We start from the raw sequence: 17431 nt of genomic DNA, 5'->3' as shown, positions 1-17431 counted from the left end.
GCCTGGTCCTTCCTTTTACTGACATGTGCTATGAAAGGAGAGTCACGAGATACTTGAACACATGAGCGGTTTGGCTGACAAGGCTGAAGAATACAAACAGGATTTGTAATCAGTGGAGATTTGGGATCAGTGGGGGCCACATAGTAGTATTGACTTATATCTTGTATGAATCAATGGTCACAAAACCATGGTGGCACCATTAATCTTCTGCATGGACATCAAAAGAGCTATAAAAGCAGAGATGAGAAGCTAACCATAATACCCATACCTGTAAGCTTTCGTCTCAGGGTTGGCAATCATTACGGACTCCAGGTGAAAGCGGCCATCGCCCAGATACCTACAAACAAACAACAGATATTAAAATCCTAACATGCAAGGCAAATATTTAGACACACATGATCTTTTGGGAACTACATAAGAGTAGCACATCAGATCATTAGCAAATATGTGAAATCATTGGCACTGGCATCATTGCCGCTAAGGGTATTCCCTATGTAAATAGATATGGCTAACAGATAAACTATTAGAAACATGTATACAAGTATTTCCCAACTGGAAATATACCCGAAGTTCTTATTTTGAAATATTTTTCCACCCAAATAATTACAGTCCTGGCCTACTGAACGTTTCTATATTCTGGGGCCTGGCAGGCTACCTACACCACTATCAGGGGTGCCAACATTACATAAATAAAGTGCGGAAATATCTTAAGTTCCCTTCATGGAGAACTGTATTCAGTCATCTCCTCAATGGAGAACTGCGGTAGTTAATCCCCCTCTCTCTGTTCTGTGTGCAGGAAAGATCACGGAGCACTAATAAGTGTTGAATTGAGGTAGACGGGTATAATACAGGATTAAGGATCAGATGCTGATCTTCCTTCCCTTAAGCATCCTTGGATAGACAATGTCAGAAATAATGAGGTATTCCTGTAGCCTCTTCAGTAAAACTATTTCTCCCTTCTAATAATGAGCTCTGTTACAAGCGTCACCTTGACTGGCCTCTGTATAAACTCCATTGTCCTCTCTACGTTGAGCACATATATAGTATCCATGGACCACTGTACAGTGATGTCCTGTCATCCTTGGACAAGCATTCATTTCAGCTTCTGTAAGGCATTTGTGGAAAAAGAAATGCCTAGAAATCTACTATTTTTCTTTCCTACATGAAGCGTGGGTGTGGGGCATCCATATAAACCAAAGTCGGGCCACCAAGGTGGTTCTGTCACAATTAGCAGTATCTGAAATGCCTACTATGCATTTGCTGCAGAAGTATTTATATATCCAAGCTATTCTTATGAATATGTAGCCGTATATGAATTTATACAGCTCTTGTGAATGTAACATAATAAAAGATGATATCTTACATGAAAAGCCTTGGATCATTTGCCTACCTGGACATGAAGAATGTTTCTGACAGATTCACCAATCAAAAATATGATTTGACATAATGGTTCATATACTTTGTAATAAAATTTATCCTTAGATGTTGTTCCATACCCCATAACCTCAGATGCCGCATATAGTAAAAAATCATATTAGTATTCCAATTTGCTGGTTACATATTGGAGTTGATTACGGCAGAAACTTCATCCACTGGGAGACATTCATAACACTGATATACCTAAACTAAGTGTGACACCCTGGCAAAACCAGGCAGTCACACAGATTAGGCCCCCCGCACAACACCGCTCCCACACAGGGTTAAAGCAGCCGACAAAACCCTAGTCACCCCCCTCAGGGAAGGACAGGCACACCAGTGGGCAGAACCAGGCGGAAAGGAAACGCCCACCTAGGGGTCTGGAGAGCAGTCAGATGAGTAGAGTTGAAGTCTGGAGTTAGAGAGAGTGGAGGTTGGAGTGGAAGCCCTGACACATTGGCTAGGTGGCAGACGGTGGTCACCACCAGCAGGAGACGAGAAGACGGCTCGGCAGATCCGAGGTGCACCGGGGCAGGGTTGTAGCCCGCCGGTACAGACACCGGAGAACCGACCCGGAAACCGTGCACACCAGGGGGTACTTGGACCTTGAAGCCAAGACCGGCACCGACGGCCTAGCTAATTAACCGATTGAGGGCAGGATTCCAGGTCCTGTCCCAACCTAAGTCCCGAAAACTATACAACCGACCACAGAGAGGGATAGGGCATCCGCCAGGGACCGGTAGATCCCACAAGTCAGCGTCTGATAGGCATGGCTCCCAACCATAGGACCGGGAGTGGACTCCTGCATTACACACTGGGAAGTCTACACAAGAAAACACAAAGTGCAGAGGAAAGGGGCAGTGACCATCAGCCCGGGTGTTGGACCAGATACACCCGTCTGCGGCAGCTGGCCACCATCACCTTGGTTTACCAAAAGACTTGTGTGATTGATTCAACAGTGAGTAACTTTCCTGGCCTGACCGGGTGCACCGGCCCCTGTCGTTATCATCCCCTGCACAGAGACATTGGGCCCCGGGGCATCCATCCCTGCCCACAGAGGGGTTAACATCCAGCTGCCAGTCCATCGCCCCTGCGAGCCCCACAACAGCAGCGGTGGTGCTACATCTCACCACACACCTTGGGTGGTGTCACAGACAGTTTTCAACAACCCCCGTACACTCTTTTATTCGGAGTGTCCTCGTGACCGCCGGGTCTGGTACAGTCCCTCGAGCCATACCGCAGATCCGGATCCGAGCAGCACGGCTGCTGGTACGGGCGCGGCACATAAGCACCACAAGAAGCCTTTCTAAGTTGCATCAGTAATCAGTGATCATGTGTTGTGTTTGGATAGTCTGGGTGGTAAAAACATGCTTGTTGATTAGGATAGTGGAACAGAAGGACCACTGGTCTTGGCTAAAATTATTAGAGATTGTTCTCAGAACCCAAACATTCAAATTTAAATTAAATAAATATGTATGGTATTTTAAAGTGACTTTACCTATTAAAACTATTTAAATTAGGGTTTCAGAGGTCTAAAATAACTAATGGAGATGTCAGACTGTTCACACGATCAGTATTTGTTGAGTTTTTGACACTGCAGAATTTTGGCACCTTAGTTTACTTGCGTTTTGGTGTGTGTTTTATTGCGTTTTTTTACTTCCTTTGGTGTGTCATGCTTTAAACAAAGTGTTTGTGTTTGTATAACTTCCTGGTAATAACATCATTAGGTTCGGATAACATGCGTTTTTGATGCACTTACGACGTGGAATCAAACTAAAAAAGCATTTGCCGTTTTTAGCTGCAAATTTTCTGCATCTAATGTAAGTCTATGGGGAAATTCCGCACTGAAAACTCAGTGTACCCGCAAAATAATTTGTCATGCTGTGGATTGGTAAAATGCACCACAGGTGAGTTTATGCAGCGTAAAAAAGGAGCACAGTGGGCATAAGATTTCTATAAATCTCATCCTTGAACTGTAAAATGCTGCAGTTTTAAAACAGCGAACAAAAACAGGGTAAAAAAAACCAAACACTCAACATGGGCACGTACCTTTACTTTGCCCAGGTCAAGTGCCGTCTCTCGGCTGCTGTTCTAGTCTTTTGTGACATCACATCTACAGCGCTCATATCTCCAGCAGATACCACCCAATATATCGCCAGAATCACTGGACACAGTGATTGGCTGCAGTGGTTACTAACTATGCCCAGTACCAGAAATCATCTTCCAAAACATAGTACAAAATAGATCAAACACCCCATGATGATAACACCATCAATACTGAAACACTAAAGCGGGCTTTACACGCAGCGATATCGCTAGCGAGCGTATCCAACCTTGTCGGTTGGACGTCACAGGCAAATCGCTGCCCGTGGCGCACACCGCTAACACCCGTTACACTATACTTACCTGCCTAGCGACGTCGCTGTAGCCGGCGAACCGCCTCCTTTATAAGGGGGCAGTTCGTGCGGCGTCACAGCGGCGTCACCAAGCGGCCGCCCAATAGAAGCAGAGGGGCGGAGATGAGCGGGACGAACATCCCGCCCACCTCTTTCCTTCCTCATTGCGTGTGACCGCATGTGCGATGTTGTTCCTTGTTCCTGCGGTGTCACACATAGCGATGTGTGCTGCCGCAGGAACGACGAACAACATCGTACCTGCAAAAGCAGCGATAATAGGGATAGGAACGACTGGATAACGATCAACGATATGGTGATTATTTTTGTTTGTTAATGGTCGTTCCTGCGGTGTCACACGCAATGACGTCACTAACGAGGCCGGATGTGCGTCACAAATTCCGTGACCCCAACGACATCTCGTTAGCGATGTCGTTGTGTGTAAAGCCCTCTTAAGTCTTGCCTAACATTTATTTACTGCCAACATACTTGATAGCTCTGTATAGAGGATAGACTTATCCCAATCATATTTCCCTAGTTCTATTTCAGCACTTTAGAGTAAGGGCCTATTCATAGAAAGTCAAAGAACAGAGTTGAATGTTTTAGAAACGTGGGAGAAAACCAAAGTCCTGATCTAAAAAAGAATATTCCAGCTCTAGTTATATGAAAAACCAAGGGATCGAAATGTAAAAAGCTGAGGACAAAGAGCGCAAATAGGGTTTTACCAGATATTGAAATAGCGGTGTGTAAAGATTACGCTCACCTTATAAGGTTGTGAAGGTCACAACCACCAAGCAAGCATAAAGACAACGGCGGCGGCCGCCGCAGCCCCACGTGGAGGGATCTTTAGTGCTGGAGAGGAGAAGTGAGGGTTAATGCCCCACTGTCACTAAAGGAGAGAAAAAATAGTTGATTTAGTAATAAAAATGTTTTATTTCATAGGTCTCATAGGTCAACACGTTTCAGGGATCAAGTCTCCTTCTTCAGGACCAAAAAGAAGAAAATCAACAATCATTGTTGATTTTTCTTCTTTTGTGGTCCTGAAGAAGGGGACATGATCCCTGAAATGTGTTGACCTATGAGACCTATGAAATAAAACATTTTTATTACCAAATCAACAATTTTTTGCCTCCTTTGGTGACGGCATTAAAGGGAAACTGTCAGCAGATTTGGGGCCTATAACCTGCAGCCACCACCAGTGGGCTCTTATATACAGCATTCTAACATAAAAATCACGTAAAAATCACTTGATAATATTTACCTAAACGGTCGCTGCGGTGCAGTTGGGTCATATGGGCGTCTCCATTCTTCGGTGCCGGTGCCTCCTGTTTTGGCCATCTTCGTCGTCCTTCTGAAGTCTGTGTGCATGACGCATCCTACGTCATACACACTCGCTGGTCCCACGCAGGACCTCAATGCCAGAGAGTGTGGATGACGTAGGACTCGTCATGCACCCCGGCTTCATAAGAAGGACGACAAAGATGGCCAAAAGAGGAATTGCTGGCACTGGACAACTGAGACGCCCATATGACCCAACTCCACCGCAGCGACTGTTTAGGTAAGTATTATAAAGTGATTTTTACATTCTACACAACAGCCTGGTTAGGATGTTAGAATGCTGTATATAAGAGCCCACTGGTGGTGGCCGCAGCTTATAGGCCCCAAATCTGGTGACAGGTTCCCTTTAACCCTCACTTCTCCTCTCCAGCATTGAAAAAACCAATGGATTGGGCATTACATGGTTGCTGTGGTGCAGAACATTACATAATAATTGTATGGGATTATCTTGTCTCGTCTTATCAATGTCCTAACTTCAAATGCCATTTCTTTATGAAACATAAATTGTGTGACAGCAAACATGGCGTCACGGATTCCAGCAGATACATGGGTCACACCTGTCCGTCATCGATCTGTTATGACAGCTCAGCCTGATGGACAGCTGGGCCTGACAATAGATGTGACTGCATTTATAGGATTAATCGCCTCGGTCTCTATAGCGGGCTACTGATCTACCACCTTGGACTAAAGCCAATAAAGTCACTGCACTGGTTTGCCAATTATCTCCTATGGATTATCCGATCATGCACAGCGTGTCACAGTGAAAAACACATCCATACAAAGAGCCGGCGGCTTGAAAGGTTGATTTATATTGTGTTTACAGGTGTGGAGAGCAAAACCGGAGTTTTGTGACTAAGACGCACAGAAGACACAGAAATATGGTCTCAATTTTTTTTCTATTCATGTAGGCATTAGGCCAAAAATAACTGGTATAGAAGAAATTAGACTTTCTTATATTTCTATGTCTGCAGTCATACATATATATTTATGTGTATATCAACCACTGATTATACTGAATGAACGTGCCCCCCTCCTAACCAACAACAGATCACTGGCTTCCATTACAGCTGACTACTAAAACCTGATCTACGGAGAAATCGCCTTGAAAATGATTGCACAATACTGACCTAGCGTATGGCTGTGTGCACACGTAGTGTTTTTAATCGCATTTTTTGATGCTTTTGTATATTTGTCACAAAACGAGAAGGGAATCCTGGTGCCAGCAAAATGAATGAGAATCCTGAAGTCTCCTGCACATGTTGAGGATTTTCTCCTTGCAGATCTAAATCTGGATCATGTAAACTCTTGCAGCTTTTTTGATGCAGATATCACCCATTCTAATGAATGTGGAAAATCTGCATCAAAACCAAGAGGCAAAGACGCATAAAACACAAAATGAAAACGTGGCAAAACTGCACGTTTTTGCAGCTGCCTTTTTCCTGCCAAGAGATGCAGAAATTTCTTGTCATGCTAGGTACGGGGAAGTACCAAGCCAACGGGAAGGGAAACCCTGTGTCTAGGGAAGGGGAAGATGGTGACCCCTAACCAAACCTACTGCTGGTCCCTGACCACCCTAGATAGGTTCTGCACCTATGCGCAGAGCTGGATACCTGATCCTAGGGTATCCCTAGTGCTAGGTCCTAGGAACGGATGGGATAAGCTTTTTGTCAACCTTATTAAACACAGAATACAACAAGGCGGACACACAGGGGAAAATGTATGAACTACTTATCCATAGGTGACTCAGGTAGAAGTTTAGCAAAGCTAGAGCAACGATACCACAGAGGAGTACAAGCCACCTGCTTGCAACCAGAGCTAGAATGAACTGAATAATCTTACCAGCACAAGTCCAGGAAAGATGGGATTATTTAAACACAAGGGAAATACTGATAATCAACAACTGGATAGAAGGAGAGCTCCGCTGGGTCCTAAAGGAGAAGAGATTCAAACCCAGCAGGAAAGCTACCAAGTACAATGAATACTAACATGAGCAACAATAGAGAGTCAGGGAGCATTTTGCACAGCTAAACGCTGTGACCTTCTATTGCCAGAAGCCACATGACTGTCTGTCACCCATGACATTTCTACAACCAGTTCTAAACGTGTGCACATACCCTATTACTTAGCCAAAAGCACACTTCTTTTTAAAGACATTTTCAAAAATATTTACTGGCAGTTTTTTAATATAAAGCATTAATTGCAATTAATATTTACTGTCATCTCCTTATACCTATTTTTTCATGTTTCTTAAGGAAATTGACAAGGAGATTGTGAACTTGCCATAGTTTTTCTGCAAATTTACAAAATCTCAGTGAAGTTGAGATCTAGGCTTTCTGGTGTCTTCATCTTCAGCTGCTTTTATTTTTTACTGAAGACCGTTCTTCATGACCTTGGATGTTTGCCTGTGGTCATTGTCTTGCAGTATTAATCTGCTCCAAGACAGTAGTAAAACAAGTGGGTTTTTTTCTACCTTTATCTTAGACACAACACCTGGACCTCCCGCAGATCCTTAAAATTGGAGTTCAAGCACATTAAGAGCCCAGGGTGCACTTGTCTTACGGCACCTGAAGACGGGAGCAATTAGACTCTCCATTCCTTGATTGAGAACAATATACTTTGTTCACAACTTTTGGATAAAATCACCAGCTTCATTGATGGATTAGCACGTCCATGTCTGCAGGGAGCCTCGCCATAAAAACATTCAACTTGACCCCCTAAAACGCTGTCATTTTGATATTCCAGCCTTCATTATTATTTATTTATTTTTTTAAAATAAAAAACTCAGTTTTTAGTCTGGTTTCTACTTTGTAATGAACTGTAAGTAGAATTACTTTACAGACTATTGCTGACAAAGCATTACGGATTCTTTTTCTTTTGGGCATCAGACATTGCAAACCGTAAAACATTTCCAATTTTGAAGCAACGTCAGCTTGATATCCCTACTGTGGTACGACAGCCGATTGTACTCACTCCATTTTGAAATCAGAAATATTGCTAAACATTTCATACAGATGGGAAATATTGAGATTTTGTACCATAGATATCTTAATTAAGGCAATTATTTTATATTTAGACCATGCAGGTGCTGTGATTGCTACCTGCTCATTCTGCGCAGTTGTGGCACGTATTGCAGGAGCAGGATTAAGTACTATCCATGTACTGTGACCATCCCGTAGACCCCTTTATATTGACAGATCTGAGACTAAAGGGGGCTTTACACGGTAGCGATATCGCTAGCAATTTCTAGCGATAGCGACCGTGTAAGTACCCGCCCCCGTCGCGCATGCGATTGTTTGTGATCGCTGCGAACATTATCGCTACGCAGCGTCACACATACTTACCTGGTCGGCGTCGTCGCTGTGACTGCCGAACAATCCCTCCTTCAAGGGGGAGGGACGTTCGGCATCACAGCGACGTCACCGCAACGTCACTAAGCGGCCGGCCAATCAAAGCAGAGGGGCGGAGATGAGCAGGACGTAACATCCCGCCCACCTCCTTCCTTCCTCATTGGGGCCGGCGGCAGGTAAGGAGACGTTCCTCGCTCCTGCGGTGTCACACATAGCGATGTGTGCTGCCGCATGAGCGATGAACCACAACGCTAAACAACCCTTACCGATTTTTGACTTTGGGACGACCTCTCCATGGTGAACGATTTTCACCATTTTTGAGGTCGCTGGTAAGTATTACACGCTGCGATATCGTTAATGACGCCGGATGTGCGTCACTAACAACTTCACCCCGGCGACCAAACATTAACGATATCGTAGCGTGTAAAGCCCCCTTAAGGCCCTGTGCGCACAGTGCAGTATTTTATGCGTTTTTGGTGGTTTGTTGCCCTAAACTGCATGCATTTCCTTCCCCAGAAAAGTCTATGAGAATTCAGAAAGGCTGTGCACACGTTGCTTCTTATTTCCTTGCAGTTTTGGTTGCAGAAAAAAGAAGCAGCATGTCACTTCTTTGTGCGTTTTTGACATGTGTCTTTCCATTGAATATAGTGAAAAAACGCATGAGCAAAAACGTACCCAAAAATGCACTGAAACGCGGCAAAACACATGAGGTTTTTTATGTATTTTTTCAGCCAAGGGTGCGTTTTTTGCTGAAGAAACAAAACTGCAGCGTGCGCACATAGCCTAAGAGACGTGGGCTTCGCCATATTTTTATATGCTAGCCAGGTACAGCAGGCAGGTACCGGCTGCCCCCAACCCCCAGCTGCCTATTTATACCTGGCTGAAAACCAAAAATATAGGGAAGCCCTTTTTTTTAATTATTTCATACATGTCATTAAATAATAAAAAAAACAAAAACGATGTGGACTTCGCCCAATTTTTATATACAGCCAGGTACAAATAGGCAGCTGGGGTCTGGAATCCACAACGCAGGGTGGCTCAAGCATTCCGAGCCCCCCCGCTATGAATTGCAGTTTGCAGCCGCCCCAGAAAATATCGCTTTCATGGAAGCACCATCTTCTGGCGCTGTATCCAACTCTTCCAGTGGCCCTGGTGCCGGGTGGCAAGCTGGGTAATAAGGGGTTAATACCAGCTTTGTTTTACCAGCTGCTAATAAGCCCGAGATTCTTAATGTCAGGCTAAGTTTTACCCGGTAATTAAGAATCTCCAATAAAGGGTTAAAAAAAAAAAAAAAAAAAAAGACACCTCACAGAGAAAAAATACTTTATTAGAAATAAATACACAGACACACTTAGGGACTCTATGTTTAGTTCTCCCTCTCACCCCTCCATGGTCCTGGTCTTCTATCTTCTTCAACCTGGCGCTGGCACGGTGTCCTCCGATCAGCTTTCTCCCCTTCGGTTGTGACCGCGCGCGCTCCCGCGGTCACAAGAGAGCAGAAGATGCGAGAACGCATGCGTCGCCCTCTCAGTCGGAAGAATCAAACAGCAGGGGGTAACGTGGGCTTCAAAAAGATGGCGCCGAAGATAAGCGCTATGCGCCGGCGCCAACTCCAACGCCATCTTACGGAATAGAAAATTTAACATAGAGCCGGAGAGAGAGAGAGGAACAGGCAGCGGGAGGGGCAGGAATCCAGATGAATACCCGCCCGGTTATTATCTGCTCCGGTGAAACTGTCAATCAAAAATCTGACAAATTTTTAAACTTCACTTTGTTGGATTTGAAAGCCTAAACATCCTAGCTTATGTATTTAGTAAGACCTGGCTCAACTATAAAAAGTAGGGTGCCAGAAACAAAAAACAAATGCTAGAAAATTAGACTAATTTCGGCACACCAAAAAGGAGAAAGGTTCTTTGATCAATAACTCACGTGATTTATTGGCAAGGTATATAAAGAAAAGAAGTCCAACGTGTCGACCCTTCAGGGGTCTTTTTCAAGGACAATTTAGTCTATAAAGGTAAGTATATAATTGTATTTCTCCGAGGAGGTATATGTTAAACCGTGAGTTATATACCTTAGGAATAGAAAAAGTTAGTTCGAGTAAATGGACAATGTCCGAAATATCAATGGCCTAACAACCATCCAATACCAATGGGGAAATATGAATTATAAATGATGGATGAGAAGAGGTAGTTACTCGGTCGCGAAGAAGAGTTGGATCCATGCAAGTATGTAAATTATCTGGTAGGTTGATAGGTAACACACAAAAGAATAATTTCGATGTGCGCCTATAAAATAAGAGGCGTATAGTGTGATAATTGCATAAGCAGATATGCCTGCAGGGAAATATGTGGCCCGTAGAAGGTATATCAATAACTAAGAGGATCCCATGATGTGGGTAAATGGGGGCTGTAATGAGCCTGCGTCACGGTTCAATAATGAAGTGTCCATGCAGCTAAAAAAGTTAAAGAACACTACAGGACACTTCATTATAGGAAACAGACACCCCCAAAAGAAAGAAGATGCCTGAAATCATATTCATCAGACCCCAAACAGGAGCACCTGCAGTGGAACACACACCCACACACATCATATCACATATACACACACATAAACATCAGATCACACACTCACACACATCAAATAACACACATATAATCACTAGTGATGAGCGAGCATGCTTGTAACTACTCGGTACTCGCACGAGTATCGCTGTACTCGGGCTGCTCGGCGGGGACCGAGTAATCTCGCGATACTCGTGCTGTACTCGTGGTCTTCATTTCTGCATGTTGGCGCTCTTTTGAGAGCCAGCCCTCATGCAGGGATTGGCTGGCAGACCACTGCAATGCCACAGCCCTGTTAGTTGTGGAATTGCAGTGATTGGCCGGCCTGCACAGCGTGACCGAGCCTTTATACCGGCCGGCGCGCTGTGCTCTGCTCACAGCTATCCAGACAGTCAGTGCAGGGAGAGTGTCGCTGATTCAGGGAAAGCTTTGCGGCCCTTTATAGCTTTTTCAGTTGCAGGGCTGCAAACAGTGTGACCAAAAGTCCTTCTCAGGACTATTCTAGTTGTATACAGGCAGGCAGGGTATAGCCAAGTCGGAGTACAGTAGCAGAGTCCTTCTCAGGACTATTGTTGCTATATACAGGCAGGGTATAGCCAGGTCTGAATACAGGCTAGTGACCAGAAGAGTCCTTGTCAGGACTATTGTACCAGTATACAGGCAGGCAGGCAGGCAGGGTAGTGGTGACCGTATACCAGCCTTCATCATATCTGGGGCTGGTGTACACAGTGTAAAACAGTCCAGATAGTGTCTGACTTGTCTGTAATTGTCGCTCCCCAAAAAAACCTGTTAGGTTCTTATTGCGTCCGTGCTTGGTTTTTAAAACCGCACGTGTGTGCCTGTCGGTGGCAGCGTACAGGTGCACTTGTGTGCAATTTCCACAAACTTTGATATAACGCACAAGTAGTGAATATACACGTCAGCAGTGCACAGCATTGCAAAATGCGCAAGGGCATTGGCAAGGAACAAGGAAGTGGACGTGATGGTGGTGCAGGCAGAGGCCGAGGTCGTGGGCAAGCTCTAATTTCGCCACAACAAAGGGCCACATCTAGTCGCTCGCACGTCCTGTCCCAAATTCTTGGGGACCGCAGCAGTACAGCGCTCTTGAACCAAGACCAGTGTCAACAGGTTGTTAGTTGGATAGCAGATAATGCTTCCAGTCAGATTGGCACCACCACAAACACTCTGTCTTCCACACGGTCAAGTGTCAGTAGCCGTGATACTGCACCGCACATTTCTGAACCTGATCCTCCTTCCTACCACCAGGCTGAGTACACGTCCTCCTCGGACATTAATGATCCCACACTTGGACACTCGGAAGAGCTGTTCACGTTTCCATTCACACATTCTGGCCTCTCGCCAGCTCATATTGAAGTGGGTCATGAGGAGATCGTCTGTACAGATGGCCAAATATTTGAGCAGCCACGTTCTCACGAAGTTGGCAACGTGTCTCAACAAGTGGTGGACGATGATGAGACACAATTGTCAGGAAGTCAGGAGGAGGAGCAGGGTGCGGAAGAGGAAGACGACGTGGTGGATGATCCAGTAACTGACCCAACCTGGCAGGAGGATATGCAGAGCGAGGACAGCAGTGCACAGGGGGAGGGAGGCGTAGCATCACAACAGGCAGTAAGAAGCAGGGTGGTGGCCCCAGGCAGAAGTCAGGCAACCGTTCCCCGGAACAACACGACGACACAAGGTGCCTGTACAAATGTTAGGTCTTCCCGAGTCTGGCAGTTTTTTAAGTTGGATCCAGATGATTCAAAAAAGGCCATTTGCAACACCTGCCGTGCCAGCATCAGCAGGGGTACCAAAGCTAGCAGCCTGACCACCACCAGCATGATCAGGCACATGTCAGCCAAGCACCCGACTTTGTGGGAAGTACAACAGAGGCGAGGAGCAGTGCTTGCTGATGTCATTGCTACGTCTTCGCTGGTTGTGCATGCGAGCCAATCCCCTGTCCATGCTGCCTGCGAACAAGCCTCCTCCACTCCTGCACCTGCAGTTGCCTACACAGAAAGAACACCATCATCAAGCACGTCCTTGTCCCAGCGCAGCGTTCAGTTATCCATTCAGCAAACCTTTGAACGCAGGCGCAAATACACTGCCAACACCCCACATGCCACAGTTCTAAATGCTAACATTTCGCGACTGCTTGCGCTGGAAATGTTGCCTTTTAGGCTGGTGGAGACAGAAGCATTCCGTGACCTGATGGCGGCAGCTGTCCCACGTTACTCGGTCCCCAGCCGCCACTATTTCTCTCGGTGTGCCGTCCCCGCGTTGCATAACCACGTGTCACAAAACATCACACGTGCCCTGAACAACGCTGTTTCACCCAAGGTCCACCTAACCACAGACACGTGGACAAGTGCTTGTGGGCAAGGCCGCTACATCTCGTTGACGGCACACTGGGTTAATATTGTGGAAGCTGGGACCCAGTCTGAGCGAGGGACGGAACACGTCCTTCCCACACCAAGGTTTGCAGGCCCTACCTCAGTCAGTGTTTCACCCACACTCTACAGCTCCGGAATGTCATGCTCTTCAGCCTCCTCCTCCTCCTGCGCATCCTCATCCACTGTACCCTCCACACCAGTCACAAGCTGGAAGCACTGCAGCACTGCCTCGGCGAAGCGGCAACAGGCTGTGCTGAAGCTAATCTGCATAGGTGACAAACCCCACAATGCAGAAGAGCTGTGGACAGCTCTGAAACAGCAGGCAGATCACTGGCTCACACCTCTGAACCTAAAGCCAGGAAAGGTCGTGTGTGACAATGGCCGGAACCTGGTGGCGGCTTTGAGGCGAGGCCAGCTGACACATGTTCCATGCGTGGCCCATGTGCTCAACCTCGTGGTTCAGCGGTTTCTAAAGTCATACCCAGAGCTGTCTGATCTGCTGGTAAAAGTTCGCCGCCTGTCTGCACATTTTCGAAAGTCACCTACTGCTTCAGCCGGCCTTGCCGGCTTTCAGTGCAGTTTGCATCTTCCGGCTCACAGACTGGTGTGTGATGTCCCCACGCGTTGGAATTCAACTCTGCACATGTTGGTCAGGATATGTGAGCAGAAGAGGGCAGTTGTTGAATACCTGCATCACCTAAGCCGTCGGGAAATGGGTCAAACTCCACACATAACACCTGAGGAGTGGAGATGGATGTCAGACCTATGTACCATCCTCCAAAACTTTGAGGACTCCACCAAGATGGTGAGTGGTGATGACGCCATTATTAGCGTCACCATACCGCTACTCTGCCTTCTAAAACGGTCTCTGCTGAAAAACAAACATGATGCATTGCAGGCGGAGCGCGATGAGTTGCAGCAAGAAACAGTAGTGGGTGTGGGTGATGATAACACACAGCCCAGCCTCGTCTCATCACAACGTGCAGTGGAGGACTATGACGAGGAGGAGGATGAAGACATGGAGCAACTCTCCGGCCAAATTGAGGATATGACATGCACACCAGTCATATCCTCGGTTCAGCGTGGCTGGCCAGAGGACAGGGTAGATGAGGAGGAGGAGGAGGAGGAGGAGGAGGACAGCATGTTCAGTCATCTTGTTGGTCAGGCTACTGAAGTCCTGGCTGTTAAGAGTCTGGCGCACATGGCTGACTTTATGGTAAGCTGCCTGTCTCGTGACCCTCGCGTTAAGAACATCTTGGCCGACAATCATTACTGGTTGGTAACACTGTTAGACCCACGCTACAAGGAGAACTTTTTGTCTCTTATTCCCGTGGAGGAGAGGTCAACCAAAATGCAGCAGTTCCGGAAGGCCATAGTCACGGAAGTAGGCAAAGCATTCCCCTCACAAAACGCTAGCGGCATAGGTCATGAATCAGTGGACAACCGAGGCGTACAGCCGAGAGAGGCACAAGTCCAATCCGCCAGAGGTAGGGGAACAGTCTTTAAGATGTGGGACAGTTTTCTCAGCCCCTCACGTACCACAGCCCCTGAGGTGCGGGGTAGTGCCACAAGAAATCCTAAGTTTGCCCAGATGCTGAAGGAGTACCTTGCAGATCGAACAACTGTACTCCGACATTCCTCTGTGCCTTACAATTATTGGGTATCCAAGCTGGACACGTGGCATGAATTGGCTCTCTACGCCTTGGAAGTCCTGGCCTGCCCTGCTGCTAGCGTTTTGTCAGAGCGTGTTTTTAGTGCTGCAGGTGGAATCATTACAGATAAACGCACCCGCCTGTCAACTGAAAATGCTGACAGGCTGACTCTGATCAAGATGAACAAGGGTTGGATTGGGCCAGACTTCACCACACCACCAGCAAATGAGAGCGGAATTTAAAGTTTGCCATGTACCTCCACTCACCCATGGGTACACACTTCTGGACTTTGGATAATCGCTGGACTGCTCCTCCTTCTCCTCATGCGCCACCATGATGATGACCGTTACAAATTGCAATACTTAGGCCTTTGTTTCAGGTATACCCCCAGTGGTAAATTTTTTCGCCCATTCTTTGCAGAATGGACATTACAACGACAGGAGACCCGCTCCTTTGCAATGGGAACAATGTTTTGAGGCCCTCATGCACGTCTCTACCCAGGGACAACGTGGAGCCTCCCAATTTTTGGCTGCCCTGCCTAAGGGCTATACTATAATACACCCACTTCCTGACAATGGACACTTAATGTTTTGAGGCCCTCATGCACGTCTCTACCCAGGGACAACGTGGAGCCTCCCAATTTTTGGCTGCCCTGCCTAAGGGCTATACTACAATAGACCCACTTCCTTACAATGGACACTTAATGTTTTGAGGCCCTCATGCACGTCTCTACCCAGGGACAACGTGGAGCCTCCCAATTTTTGGCTGCCCTGCCTAAGGGCTATACTATAGTACACCCACTTCCTGACAATGGACACTTAATGTTTTGAGGCCCTCATGCACGTCTCTACCCAGGGACAACGTGGAGCCTCCCAATTTTTGGCTGCCCTGCCTAAGGGCTATACTACAATAGACCCACTTCCTTACAATGGACACTTAATGTTTTGAGGCCCTCATGCACGTCTCTACCCAGGGACAACGTGGAGCCTCCCAATTTTTGGCTGCCCTGCCTAAGGGCTATACTACAATAGACCCACTTCCTTCCAATGGGCACTTCAGGTTTACAGGCCCTCATGCACGTCTCTATCCAGGGACAACGTGGAGCCTCCCAATTTTTGGCTGCCCTGCCTAAGGGCTATACTACAATAGACCCACTTCCTTCCAATGGGCACTTCAGGTTTACAGGCCCTCATGCACGTCTCTATCCAGGGACAACGTGGAGCCTCCCAATTTTTGGCTGCCCTGCCTAAGGGCTATACTATAATACACCCACTTCCTGACAATGGACACTTAATGTTTTGAGGCCCTCATGCACGTCTCTACCCAGGGACAACGTGGAGCCTACCAATTTTTGGCTTCCCTGCCTAAGGGCTATACTATAATACACCCACTTCCTGACAATGGACACTTAATGTTTTGAGGCCCTCATGCACGTCTCTATCCAGGGACAATGTGGAGCCTCACAATTTTTGGCTGCCCTGCCTAAGGGCTTTACTACAATAGACCCACTTCCTTACAATGGACACTTCAGGTTTACAGGTCCTCATGCACGTCTCTATCCAGGGACAATGTGGAGCCTCCCAATTTTTGGCTGCCCTGCCTAAGGGCTATACTACAATAGACCCACTTCCTTACAATGGGCACTTCAGGTTTACAGGCCCTCATGCACGTCTGTATGCAGGGGCATTGGTGAACCTCACAATTTTGGACTGCCCTGGCAAAGGAAAATACTACAAAGACTCACTTCCTCAAAATGGGCACATTAGACTCAAGAGGCCTTCATGTACGTCTCTTCTCAGGGACATCGGAGTGCCACACAATGTTTTCACGTAAAATCTTTCATGTATTAATCTCAAAAAGTAACATACACCAGCTCTATCTCACTATTGGGTATGTGCCCTTAACATTTCCGCCATGAAAAATCATTTTGGGGTCATTTTGGAAGGTTTTCTGGTGAGTCCGTAAAAATGGCGTAAAACGCGGACAAAATTGTTCACAGCTGTGACTTTTCAGTGATAAATGCTTCAAGGGGTCTTCCCCATGCTGTTGCCATGTCATTTGAGCACTCTTCTGAGACTTTTGTGACATTTTTAGGGTTTCTCCATGCTGCCGGGGGGTCATTTCACAAAAATACTCGGGTCTCCCATAGGATAACATTGGGCTCGTTGCTCGGGCCGAGTACACGAGTATCTTGGGAGGCTCGGCCCGAGCTTCGAGCACCCGAGCTTTTTAGTACTCGCTCATCACTAATAATCACACATCAAATGCACACACTCATCACATCCTGTGATACCGATTGCTTCTGACCGGCAGAGAATTCTGGGAAGC

The 17431-nt window shown here is 46.6% G+C and overlaps 1 protein-coding gene across 1 annotated transcript in view; it reads right to left on the bottom strand.

Moving 5' to 3' along the window:
• Nucleotides 1–17431, bottom strand: part of DPH1 (diphthamide biosynthesis 1) — a 410699-nt gene that overhangs the window by 39598 nt on the left and 353670 nt on the right. The window contains exon 7 of the mRNA XM_075335338.1: nt 269–337. Coding sequence (XP_075191453.1) covers nt 269–337 — 69 coding nt within the window. The remainder of the gene's footprint in view (nt 1–268; nt 338–17431) is intronic.

This window comes from Anomaloglossus baeobatrachus, chromosome 2 (genome assembly GCF_048569485.1).
Source record: "Anomaloglossus baeobatrachus isolate aAnoBae1 chromosome 2, aAnoBae1.hap1, whole genome shotgun sequence".
Taxonomy (NCBI): Eukaryota; Metazoa; Chordata; class Amphibia; order Anura; family Aromobatidae; genus Anomaloglossus; species Anomaloglossus baeobatrachus.
This window is presented reverse-complemented; position numbering and strand designations above follow the sequence as displayed.